Below are 13,663 nucleotides of genomic sequence, written 5' to 3' on the forward strand. Positions count from 1 at the left end.
GTTGCATCTTTTTTCCAGATCCAGGCAGCCAACGGGGACGTCACCATCACGAATGATGGCGCCACCATCCTGAAGCAGATGCAGGTGCTTCACCCAGCTGCTAAGATGGTACGGCTGCGCTGTCCTTTCGTTTTTTTCTGTGCGTCAGCGGTCTGCGCTATTGAAATGGAGGCCCAATGCGCCGAAATGCAGGAATAGGTGTGTGGTTAGTGGAAAGAAGTACAAACACAGGCGCCTACTATTAACCGAATTTTGCTGGTTGCCCACCGCAGCAGTGCAGTAGCTATGGCGTTGCGCTGCTGAGCTCGAGGTCATGGGCTCCAACCTGGCTATGTGGCCACATTTCGATCGGGCCGAAATCTAAATACTGCTTGTGTACTTAGATTTAGGCCCACTTTAGACAACCCCGGGTGGTCAAAATTAATACAGAGTCCCCCACTATAGTGTGCCTCGTAGTCATATTGTGGTTTTGGCACCTAAAGGTCCAGAATTCAAATTTTAAAATGTTTTATTTGTCAGAGTCTATTACTTAAGAAACATAGATGAGAGGGTTATTGAACATGGTATCACGGTCACATGAAAATTGCAGCATGTCCATCAACTTCTTACCTTGGCCGCACAACTTATTTCTTCTGGAACTTCGGTGCTGTGCATTGTGTTCCATCATGCACTCTGCTTAGTAAGATTGGGTGATCGGTTACTTGCAAAGCTGCTTGTCTGTGCGTTTCCTTCAATTGGCTGTCTTTCCATTGCTACGGTTTTCTTAAGGTAAAGAGAATGACAGTGAGCTAGGCGGTCTTACACCTATAATCTGAAGGTGCAGGTTATATACCAGAAATTGTGTAATAAATGTTTGCCTTCGAGCTGTCTTTATTTTCTTCAGTTCTGTAGCTCCTCTGATGTAGGAGTGGCAGTCAAAAATAAACATTGCATGGCGTGCCACAAACAAACAATGATGTGCCTGCTCGTCTCTACCCAGCCTTGCACACAAGCATGCTGACACCTTGCCAAACTGCCTTAGGACACATCTGAGTGTTAACAGTGACCTCGCTGCAAGTGTTCTGATGTATGTGTTGGGCACAGTCGAACATCGATGTAACTAATACGGATATAGCAAATTATTGAATATAACATTGTGAATCTATAGTTTTTCACCGATATCAGTGCGTAAAGAATGCACTGAAACCCCGTTGATACATCCCTCATAGTTGCGTTTTCCCGGCTTCTGTGTTGCAATTCCACAGTCCCGACGTGAATCCCCTGTATTATCTTCCCATTTGATACTTCGTCATTCTGTGATGTTCCCACATCTTGCGTTGTTTGAACATGGCGGTCACGTAAGTTTAGTGGTGCAGAGGGAAACTTGCAGTCGCATGTTGATACTAGGGCGATAAATGTATGCATTGCTATGAGTGACCGGAGCGTTGCAACAAGTTAAGGAAGTTGCACAATCCGGAAAACATGCCAGACAAGTGTGTTGGGAGACAATGTGCATGGAGTCGTTGGCGAAGCACTGAAGTGTGAAACGGGTAAAATCTATCAGAAACCATGCACACTGGGCCAGATCATCTCACTTAGTGCATGGCTACATTTATTTTAGGACCAGTAAGCATGTTTGTGCAGCTGCTGGACATAGCAGTTAGCATGATAGAGCAGTGCAAAATTATTTTTCCTATCCCTAACACTCCATTGAGTGCTAATAAGCAAGGTAATGTGATTCCCTTTACAGGCAACTTTTTAGGAAAATTTCGTATCTGGTGCTTCATATTCAGTGGCTGGTGCCCGAGTACATTAAAAATTTTCATCCTTAAAAAAATAAAGTGATTGCATTAAATTCTAGATAAGTGCATTCTACATATCCTAAAAATTACGCCCATGAAATATGGTCTTGATTGGAACACAATAAGTACATAAAATGTTGTGCACAAACGCCTTGTTTTGCCCAAAATATGAAGTTGAGAAAAATGCGATTGAAAGTTATAAAAGCTGTTTACTTCTGTTAATTATTATTATTACTTCCCGGGGAGATTGTAATGCGGCAAAGCTAACCTTGGAGAGAAAAAGCTTAGGCCTACCACCTTGCATGAGCCCAATGGCGTGCGACACCGCGGTTTGACACATCGCGCGCTTGACAATGTGTCATATCTGTGCATTTTAAGTGCACTGCAGGATCGCCGATTCTCTTTAGTCACCTTTGCCGCAATAAAGCAGTCTTGAGTGGTAAAGCTGAAGCATATCAAGTGGGAAGGGGCTGCTGCCGCGGAACATTCTGCATGTCCGTTAAAGGGACCCCGAAGTGATTTTGACAATTTTGTACAAAGGTACTGAGTCGTTAGGGTAGGTCCTTCTGATCATTAAACGCAAGCGCGAGCTGACAGCACCGGGCGTTTTACGGGATTAGCGGAGGTGCAAACGTGAACGGCCTGGATGGTGCAGCCACCTGGCGGCACAGAGCTCAACCAAATGCAGAACTAATATAGCAGTAATCATGTGTATTCTACTTTGATGCTGGTGTAAATTTTTGGAAGGAGCATAATTGTGAACACGTTTTTCTTAATGCTCAAAATGTTTTATACTTGGTTACAGCAATATTAGCTATTTGTTTGGCTGGATAAGCTCTGCGCCACCAAGTGGCTGGACCTTGCAGGCCTCTCACTTATGTCTGTGCTGACTGAAGCTCCGTCATCACAGCAATAATAGTGTGGTGGGGCTTTAGTTTACGCTTCCACCCATCGGTCAAAACGCCCAGCCTGACTGTAGTCCGGAAAGCCGAACACGCTCGGCGCTGCGACAGAATGCTCGCAACGCACGATACTTCGAAGATCTCGCTTGGGATCGAGTGCCTGGTGGCTGGCGGAGAGGTTAGCGAGGCTTCGCACGCTGGCACATTAAATGTCTACAATGTCATGAGCATGTGGCAATATTGTAGGATCATTCCAGTGAATGAAGTTTATGTATTCTCATGACAATACATACATGAAAAAGGGCTGTATCTGGAAACAAGCTTGGCGCGAACCAAAAACTTTGTTTGCATCTCAAACATGCAGAGGGGTGCCTATTTGCATCCTATTTTTGGGAAGCCATCGTTCTGAAGTCCTCTAACATCCATTTTATCTTTGGGACCTTGAAGATTAGGTTTTTGTGCTGTGCTTGTGGTTGCATGGGACTTATGCAAGTGGAGAAGTGCCTTTACCTGTTAGCCTCCACACGGAGTGACCTCGCTTTTGTGTCATACCTGTGCGCGCAGCTGGTGGAGCTCTCCAAAGCACAGGATGTGGAGGCCGGCGATGGCACCACCACAGTCGTGGTCATCGCAGGCAGTCTGCTGGACTCTGCGGCCAAGCTGCTTCTCAAGGGTCAGTTCAGTGTAGCTTACACAATTTTTTTTCCATGGGCTATGTGCTGTTGAATAGCCAGCCAATTTTTCACATGCCAGGTATCGTACATGCTCGGTGGTTTAGACATAACTTGAGTCATGACAGACAAGTTCGTTTGGTGCGTGGTAGACTCGGTGTGGGCTGCTGCTTGTTGCGCAAGGCTTATCCCTTTTTGCTCCCAATGTCAGGTCTCTGTGGTGGTTGTCTTCTAAAAATTTAGCTGGCTGAAGTATAGCATTTCACAATCGCCTCACATACCATTCTTAACTGATAGCCTGGGCCACATGTCATTTACCCCCTTGTTCTACAGTGGGTACAGGCCAACTGTGCATGTCACCCCCCCTCTAATCTGTGGTACTGAATCTTTTCTTGGGTTATGTATGCACAGCTATGTACATCAGTACTACAGAACAAAGGAAGTTCCCTGTCCTTCAGGCTAGAATTATGATCAGATGTTTCCAGCTCTTCCAGTTGCCGTGGCTCCCCAGTGAGTGGCCTCATGTTTCAGAATGTGGACATGCATACTGGCCAAGAAATTCTGGTGTAAACTGGTGCATCACCTTTGAGTAAAGTAACTACAAATTGCAGTGCTTGCAAACATTTTCCACATTATCAAGCACCATGACACAGGAAGAAAAGAAAGTCTTGGCATACACAAGCAAGACCAAATTACCTTTAACTTGAGTACCCTGTATTTTGTGGCAGACAGGCAACAGGCATATTACAGCCGAAACTTATGTTGTTGCTCACTCTTGTCTGACTCAGCTGATGACTACAATTTGACCTTCAGACATGAACAGGTGGTCAAAATTAATCCAGAGCCCTCCACTACGGCGTCCTCTTAATCAGAACTGGTTTTGGCATGTAAAACCCCAGAAAGAAGGCATGGCCAAAGATTGAAGCAGTTGGGAACTGATTTGGTGGAAGAACTTGTGTGCTAGCCACCCTGTGCCAGGGAAGTGATTCATGCTAACGTGTGTTTGTGTGCTTGCTTTCATGCGCCATGCCTTATGAAAACTGTGTGGAGTTGTCCTTGAATAACTAATCATGTTGTAGAAACAGCTTAACATAACTTGTCTGAAACAGTGTGCTGTAGTTTGTAGATCTCTCCTCTTTACGACTGTTCCAAAAGGGCGGCATTGCGTCAATGGAAGGTCGTGTGGTGGGATGGCACTGCTCGATGGCCACATTTCTATGCGATTTTTGTCGACAGCAAGCTATGAAAGTGTGATTTTCTCAACTTCTACGTAACTTTTCTTTTTAATATTTTCCCACATGGCACCCAAGGATTGCGAGAAAAAAAAAAGTTAGAAATTTTGACTTGTCCAGAGCTGTAGGCGGTAAACAGTAGCATGGGGAAACCCTGCAGCTGCTTATGAATAATAATGCCGTCATTAAATGATGTGTGCACTCAAAATAGTGGAAGACAAGCATACATGGTTTGAGCTACGTGGTAAAGGCAAACCTCAATGTAGCGACCTTCAATGTAATGTAATCCTTGATTTAACGAACAGTTTTACTTTTTGCATCTTGGATGTCCCTAGACTGTCACGTATTTTTAGCCTTAATAAGCCTCCTCCTCGTAACGAAATTCATCTATGCATACAGCTTTGGTACAGAGCAAGAGTGTAGTATTTCTCTGCCGCCTGCAAGTGTAATCATCGTGAGCGTGTTTATGGGAACCTCTGTGAAATTAGGTGCACTTTTTGTCATTTCTTACTGTACAGAAAGTGTTAATGAACTTGCGCTGCTAAGCACAATGTTGCAGGATCAAATCCCAGCCGCAGCGGCGGCCGCATTTCGATGGAGGCGAAATGCAAAAATGCTAGTGTGCTTGCGTTTGGTCAAAATTAATCCGGAGCCCTCCACTACGGCGTGCCTCATAATTAGAACTGGTTTTGGCACTTAAAACTCCAGAAAGTACTTCAGACACTGAAGGTTTAGAAAAAGGGCTACTTTATGCAAGTATAGTTAGCTGGAATATTTTTGTGACTGGATGGCAATGGCATATTAGTGATGGCTTCATGAACCCTAGTGTTATCTCCTTTGTCATGCCGACATGATTGAAGACACAATAGCGCACAGGACACAACAATTTAATAATGGTGTAGCACTGCACTGGCTTAGTTGCCTAGATGCTCCTTATCTATTTAAGCCTAGACATAGTTGAGCTTATGGGCAGTCATCACATAATCATTTCACAGGCATGAGATTAAGCATCAGGGAGTGACAAAGGGTGTTAATGGACTTGAGTTATGAATGGGAGTGAGTGCTGGTTAACATGTGTACGAGTGAAAGTCAAGTGACGGGGATTTTGAGTGATGTGAGTGGCTTTCTGTGAATATGAGTTGACGTGTGTATGCAAGTAAGTGTTGGTCAGGGGGAGTAGGGGCTGGTGAGTTTGCATCGATGTGACTGAACACAGAACGCAGGGTGAGTTGGCACAAGTATGGAACGTGAGGGAATACATAGCATCCAGAAATATTGATGAATCAGTATAGCAGTAGTGGTCCAACTGCACAATTTTTCTACAATTCTACTTCTCTGCGCCCACAGAAGTGCAACTTGTGCCCAAGCGCCACCTTTGCCTTGGGCGCTACGTAGACATTGCAGTAGCATGGCCAATCCCTCCGTTTGGGGACAGACCTGTGGCTAAGCATTCCGAGCATCGGCGATGCGGGCTTTGTGACCAAGCTTCACGCACGGAATCCTCGATCGGACATGCAGTTAAGCCTTTCAGCACTCGATGTTTCGGAATTCGCGACTAAGCACATCGAGCGTTGACTCCTCGAGCCCGCGGCTAGGCATTTCGCGCATCGGTACTTGGGACTGCGCGACTAAGCACATCGAGCATCTACTCCTCGGACCCGCGGCTAGGCATTTCGCGCATCGGCACTAAGGGCTGCGCGACTAAGCACATCGAGCGTCGACTCCTCGGGCCTGCGGCTAGGCATTTCGCGCATCGGTACTTGGGACTGCGCGACTAAGCACATCGAGCATCTACTCCTCGGACCCGCGGCTAGGCATTTCGCGCATCGGTACTTGGGACTGCGCGACTAAGCACATCGAGCATCTACTCCTCGGACCCGCGGCTAGGCATTTCGCGCATCGGCACTAAGGGCTGCGCGACTAAGCACATCGAGCGTCGACTCCTCGGGCCTGCGGCTAGGCATTTGATACGGTGCGGCTGCATCATATCGGCAACGTGCCGGTCGCTTGTTGCAATGTACCAGCTGGCTGCATCGCTAAATTTACATGACCGCCACATTCAAATGCCGCGTAAAGGCCGTCCCACATCCAGCGTTTTCTGCCGTTTCGTCGCCCGGCGCCGCTCAGCGTCGACGCAGGAAGGCGCCAAGCTGAAACGTGCTCAAGACACCAGAAATGTCGCCGCCGAAAGCGGCTCGATAAGCGCCGATCAATCAGCACGTGGCCAGCAGCTTTTGCAAGCGACTTCCGCAGCAACCAATTCGCGTGCGCGCACCATGGGGCACCAGTGTCTCGTCGGCGAGGTGGCGCCGTCTGAGAAAGCAGCCGCTTGTACCTCCGAGCGCGCTGCCGTGAATTTTTTTTTTTTTTTTGCCGTAGAACTATAAGCAATGCATAAAAACCTTAATCAGGAACATTTCTCATAGTTCACTTGAATGACATTCCGCACTGCTTCTGGTTAAATCTGTCTGGTCACATTGTGCGACGCTGGACTGGCGCTGTTTGCGTGCGTCTCGTGAGGCTGGGTGACATCTCCGGCGCCGTTGATGCAATGACGCCAAGAGATGCAACGGCAGGAGATGCTGGTAAAAACGCTGAATGTGGGGCGGGCTTTAGATGCAGGAAAATTACAGATTGGCGACATATCAAGGGGAACTTAATACATGGAAGTAAATATAGGATTTAGGTCAGGACTTCGAAAACGCGGCGTAGCAGCCATGAAAACGCAGCAGCGAGTAACGTATCAACGGAGCTTCTCTAATAGGAATTTATTCTGCTAAAAATAAATTCATTTTTTCTTGATTTTATATATATATTGATGATACAAATTTTGGGTGATAGAATATTTCAGGCGACCCCGCGAGATTCGTATCACCGAGGTTCTACTGTATACTTCCAAATGCGTGCAGTGCTTTGTGGATTATCACTATTCAGCAGGAGAGGGGATTACAGTAAAATCTCGTTACAACGAACTTCGTGGGACTGCCGAATTTAATTCGTTAATTTGAATTATCGTAGTACTGAAAAATCAATATTTCCATGTCGGTAATGCAACACAAGAACGAAAATTACATACCTTTGCAGCAGATGCGCGTAACGTACGTAAATAATAAACGAGAACGCTGAGCACAGTTTAACTAGAATTTATTGCTTGAAGAAGTCTGTAATCTTCTTCTGCCGAGTAGACAGCGAACGCCTCTACATCCTCAATGTTCTTCTGAACGTCATCGGGGACATCGTTACAAGTGCCCGAGGAATAATCGCGTCTTTTCTAGAAAAACTAAAACATCTGAGCTGGAAACACTTCGTTCTTCTTCGTGTGTTGATTCAGTGTCGGCATCGTCTTCGTCACTACTGCAATCGTCTTGCTCTAGCACTTTATTCACGATGTCCTCATTGGTGAGCTCCGTAGATATAGCCACCGCTGTCGCTGTCAATGTAATCGTCGAAGGTCACCGCGGTGTCGACGGGGAGCTTCTCGGTAAGCTCATCCCAAATCTCTGGGTTGAGCTCCTGTGTGTCCTCGCAGTCGCAGTCTTGTGGCATAGGTAAAGCCTTTAAAAGCCCTGCCTTTCGCCAGCAGTTGCTGATCGTGCTTGCCTTCAGGTTCCGCCACGACCATGTCAGCATTTCTGCAGCTTGATGTATGTTTACCTGTGTGGGCAGCTTCAGTCGAATATTGATCAGGAGGCGCTGCACAAGACGCTTCCGAAATTCGGTCTTCACGCATCTGATGATGCCCTGGTCCAAAGGGTGGAGCAAAGAAGTGCAATTTGGGGGCATAAATTCAAGCTTTACATTGGTCAATCGCACGTTCACGATATGTGCCGAGCAATTGTCAACGATGAGAATTTTTCTGTCTTCTTCATTGTGTCGTCGAGCTGCAGCAGCCACTGAGTGAACAATTCTCGCGTCATCCACGCTTTTTTGTTGGCTCTGTAGTCGCAAGGCAACGAGACAACGTTTTTGAAGCAGCACGGCTTGGCAGACTTTCCAATAACTAGCGGCTTGAGTTTTTCCGTGCCAGTGGAGTTGCAGCAGAACAGAACCGATACGCGGAGACGCGATTTCTTTCCGCCCTTGCACTTGTCACCCTTGAAGTTCATTGTTTTATCAGGCAACAACTGATAAAAGAATGCCGTTTCATCTCCGTTGAAAGCGTCGTCTGGGTCGAAAGACTCGACGATCTCTTGAAAGCACTCGTTCCACCAGGCAACCGCACTCTCGGCATCTGCTGCCTTTTCTTCGCCACAAGCAACTTGGCATGTAATGCCATTCCTTTGCCGGAAGCGGTAAAGCCATCCGGCACTTGCATCGAAACCGGAGATGTCTAAAGCGGCCGCGAACTGTAGCGCCTTCTCTTGAATAATCGGGCCTGACAAGGGCACATCGTTTTGTCTGGCATCTTTAAACCACGGGAGGACGGCGTCGTCGACGTTCTAGTAGTTTCCAAGCCGCAACCGTTTTCTTGAGGGAGCCAACTGTGACTCTCGATGCAATTGATCTTTTCCCGATCCTTGAGCATCGTTGCCATTGTTGACGGGGGAATATCACGCTCCTTGCACAAGTCCACTTGCTTTCTACCAGCATTCAGCTGCGTCAAAATGTCCACTTTTTCTTAAGCGTAAACTGGCGTCGCTTCTTTTTAATGCGGGGGCCAGCAGAACTCATTGTCAGCAAAGCAACCACACAACACAATCACAGGACCGATAACTTCGAAACTCCTGCCGATTGCTACCAACGTGGTGACGCTAGGCCTACGACGTAGTAGGAGAGTCCGAACATGAACATACGTGACGCCCACGCTGATGCCGATGCTGCTGGGGCTGTACCCGTTGAAACGGGTTCCCCAGCGCATGGCTGCTGCTGCTGCTGCTGCGGATGATGATGATAGGTGTAAGCATCAGGGATTCGGTACCGAAACTTCAACGGAACTTCGTAATAATGAAGCATCTTGGTGATTACGGGATTAAAATTACGTACGTTATTCTGAAATATTCGGTAATCTGAAATTCGTAGTACTGAAAGTTTTTTACATTGAAAATATAGGCGTTTTAGCAGGGGGATTTAAAAAAAAATTGTAAATATGAAAAGTTCGTTAATGTGGTGTTCGTAGTAACGAGATTTTACTGTAGTATGAGTATTGCATACCTGCCAACTCTTCCGAATTTTCCGTAAAATGTACGAATTTGGACCCGTCTTACGATTTTACGAATGTCGGCTCAATTTTTACGGAAAAGTGGTTATATTCGCGAAATAGTTTTTAAAGTTTTTAATAAATTCACACCGTTGCTGGTGGGTAGGGGCGCCACTTACGTAGGGGCGCATCATCTTCTAGTAACGTTGGGGGCGCATAGAGATGGAGGTATGCGCCGTAATCTTTATTGTCTGCAGAGTAAGGAGATTTTTCAATCTGTGACGTTGCCTTCGTCATCGGATTGTTGGACTACCTGACGACGGCTGGAAGTCACTGGTTGTCGTTACTCTCAACATAGAAGCCCACCTGTACGTAAGTGGCGCCCCCAGAGACGACGGCGATTTCGGGTCGATGCGGCAGGCAGTTTCGGTATGGGAGGCTGTGGCTAGTCGTCTTGCCTGTCACCTTCGCTAGGCTTTTTTCGCGAGTACAGTAAAAGCTAGTTAATTCGGACACGTCTTTTGGTCCCGGCAGGCGTTTGCATTATTTAATGCAATGAAACTCTCGTTAATTCGGACGTATTTGGCCGCACATCGGTTAATTCGGACAACTCTCGGTGCTCGGCGAGCGCGGAACGCCGGAAATGTGCGACGCAAACGAGCTATAACTAGAGTGTACCATAACGGCATTAGCGTCCACCGAAACGAAGCGACAGGATTCAAATCGTACGGGAATGACAGCAACGCCAGAACGCTTCGTGCCTATTTGAGCCTTTAAAGCTTTTATTCTTGCGTTTGCCGGCGCGCATAGCACCGCGTTGGCCGCGTGCCTTCAAAACTGCGTCGTCGCCATCCGTGATCGCGTTGATAGCGGCCGCGGTTTCATCCGCAGCGGTTGCGGCAAAAAGTAGTTTCGTTTTCACTCAGTGTCGTGCCGTCAGGGAATGGAATACGAACTCCTTGAAAAGACAAAAAAAAAAAAAATTGAGCCGTTCCACGCCGCCGCGCGTTGTTTTCCATCCTTCTCCGCATCGCCAGCCTCGCGCGCCTCTGTCCCGTTGCCCTTCCGCCCCTCCGAACACGAATGGTCCGCGCCCATAGCTCTAAGCCACGCCACCTTCCGAAACATGAATGGACCGCGCCAAAACAACGTTAGCGTCCACCGAAACGAAGCGACGGAGTACTGGAATGACAACAACGCCGGAAGGCTTCGTGCCTATTTGTTCCTATTCGTGCCTAGCTTGCGTTTACCGCCGCACATAGCACCGCGTTGGCCGCGTGCCTTCATGACTGCGTAGTTACCATCCATGATCGTCTTGATAGCGGCCGCGATTCCGTCCGCTGCGGTTGTGGCAAACAGTAGTTTCGCTTTGACTCGGTACGCACGTCGGCCGCGTGCCTTCATAACTTGGTAGTCGCCATGCATGCATGATCGCGGCGATATCGACAGCGGTTTCGTCCGCAGTTGCAGCAAACGGTAGTTTCGGTTTGACTATGCGTGCGTCGGCCGCGCGCCTTCAGAACCGCAAGGTCGCCGTGCATGATCACGTTGACAGCGGTTGCGGTAAGCAATAGTTTCGTTTTTACTCAGTGCAAAGCTGTCGAGGATGGAGAGAGATTGCGGTTGTGAAGAGGAAGAGGCGCACCGTCTACATCGCGATGGGCGGCGACCCGGCGACATTGGCGAAAAAATAAACGGGATGTGCGCGCGCTAGTGAAAAACGCGTCTCAGATGAACACGCGCGCCGCGGCCGCAATGTGAAGGAAGTCGCGAAACCTTCGCCGCTGCGAGCTCTAATCAGTCGCGAGATGACGAGAATTGCAGCTTCCGCATTGCGTTTATGCAAAATAGAAACAATTTGCTGATTCATACTGCAAATAAGAGCGTGTTGACGTAGTAAGCATTTATTTATTGTTTTCTTGATACCCTCGATACTTCGACATTCGGTTAATTGGGACATTTGTTTCGGTCCCGTGAAATCCGAATTAACGAACTTTTACTGTATGACCTGTTTTGTGGGCCTCGCTTTTTTTTTTTTTTTTTTTTTTTTTTTGTGCGACGTGCTGCTGCATCGGGCGCAGTGCGACTCCGGCACTCCGGTGTTTTGTAGCCGTAGAGGCTGCGAAGTGTGATGGCGTGCTCGAAGCCTCGTCAGTACTAGACTCTAACAGTACTTCCAATCGTACTCCTCGGCAGAATTCCCGTGCACGCCCCCCCCCCCCCCCCCGGTCGCGAGTTTACGAATTTGACAGTCTTGAGGTTGGCAGGTATGGTATTGAGATTATAGGATTAGCAGACTTGGGACGGAGTGAACTGATGTAGGTAGGATTGCAATACTAATAGGAAATCGCTAAGAGATTCCAGTTGTGGACGGTTAGAAATAGGCTATGGGGGCAAAATGCGAAAACACCCGTCTACTTTGATTAGGTGCACATTAAAAAACCCCAGGTAGCCCAAATTTTTCCGAAGTCCCCCCTCATATTCAGATAGTGGTTTTGGCACATAAAACCCCAGTATTTAAAAGAAAAGAAATAGGCTGAGGACAGTGACTCAGTGGATTGCGCCATCTTCTTATAGGTATCCACCCCACAACCATCTCGGACTCATTCCAGTCGGCAGCGACTATGGCTGTAGAGGTCCTCACAGGTATGTCGCACCCCCTGGACCTGGCGGACCGGGAGTCACTGCTCAAGAGTGCTACCACGGCTCTCAACTCCAAGGTTGTGTCGCAGCACGCTTCCCAACTGGCGCCCATAGCTGTGGATGCAGTGCTTAGGGTGGTGGACCCAGCGAAGGACACGAACGTGGACCTGCGGGACATCAAGGTCACCCGCATACTTGGGTCAGTTCAGTCTTTTACTTCTGGGTGTCCTGTAGGGCCGGTAGATACGGGCTCTTCTTCACGAAGCTTGGATCTTGGTTTCATCATACTGCACAGTCACACCTGCAGGTGTCGCAGCAAGATATATAGGCTTAATATCTGTTAATTAACCAATTCTGAGCAAACAGTGCTTTGGTTTCTCCAAGCATAGATTGAGGTTATGGTGCCAACCGAGCTATATCATCTGTTTATACAGTTAAACCAGGAGGTAACGAACCTCTACGAAACGAATTCCTGGATTTAACGAAATTTTTTTCATTCCCCAACGCCACTCCCATAGAAGCCCATGTATTTCTGACCTCCAGGTAACGAAGGCATTGTGGCAATTGACCTTGATGTAACGAATTTGACGCTCATTTATTATTGTGAGCAGTAGCTCTACCAAAAATTTGGGTAAATGCATAACTTTTGTAATTGATAAATAAGGCAAGCGGCCGATCGCGAGAGGAACGCATGCGATAACCACGAGCCAGCGCAATCTATTCAGTGTGTGGCAATGACGATGAAAGTCGGTAGTTCCCCAGCGCTGCTCTGCGACAAGCGGATAGCCTCTGCATTTTTCGCTTATGCATCGCGACACCAGGTGTCACTACCGTACCTTCCTGTGTTTCAGTTTCTTTAGGCTTACGCGTGTTAGCATGGCACCAAAGTTGGTTCTTTATTGTATGCTGGCAGGTGTGCGAACGTGAGAGCGGACATGACGAGAGTGTTAACTTCAGCAGTGTATTGCTCATTTCTCACGGTGTTTGTTCACTTAGACTAAGTTCGGCGAGGGAAGCGCTAAGTTGTGTTTCAAGGACACGCTTTCAATTGCGAATGCGGTTGCCGAGGGCAACAAGAAGGATGTCGCCGCCCGTTTCAACATACCAGCCAGCACCCTGTCGACTATCTTGAATGCGAAAGATAGCATTTGCAGTGTAGTGGAGTCGGGTACAAGTTCAAAGAAAAAAAGGATGAAGTTGTCAACTTCCGCCGAAGTAGACAAAGCCGTGTTTACGCGGTTTTCAGACACAGGGGCACGAAACGTGTCCCTAAGGAGCGCGATGTTGCAGCAAAAAG

The 13,663-nt window shown here is 47.7% G+C and overlaps 1 protein-coding gene across 2 annotated transcripts in view; it reads left to right on the forward strand.

Annotated features, from left to right (window-relative positions):
- Positions 1–13,663, forward strand: part of LOC119458053 (T-complex protein 1 subunit delta) — a 79,811-nt gene that overhangs the window by 3,601 nt on the left and 62,547 nt on the right. For both annotated transcript variants that reach the window (XM_037719850.2, XM_037719849.2), the window contains exons 3-5: positions 19–108; positions 3,248–3,356; positions 12,301–12,565. In XM_037719850.2, the coding sequence (XP_037575778.1) occupies positions 19–108; positions 3,248–3,356; positions 12,301–12,565 (464 nt within the window). The remainder of the gene's footprint in view (positions 1–18; positions 109–3,247; positions 3,357–12,300; positions 12,566–13,663) is intronic.

The sequence above is a fragment of the Dermacentor silvarum genome, chromosome 7 (assembly GCF_013339745.2).
Source record: "Dermacentor silvarum isolate Dsil-2018 chromosome 7, BIME_Dsil_1.4, whole genome shotgun sequence".
In the NCBI taxonomy this organism is placed as follows: Eukaryota; Metazoa; Arthropoda; class Arachnida; order Ixodida; family Ixodidae; genus Dermacentor; species Dermacentor silvarum.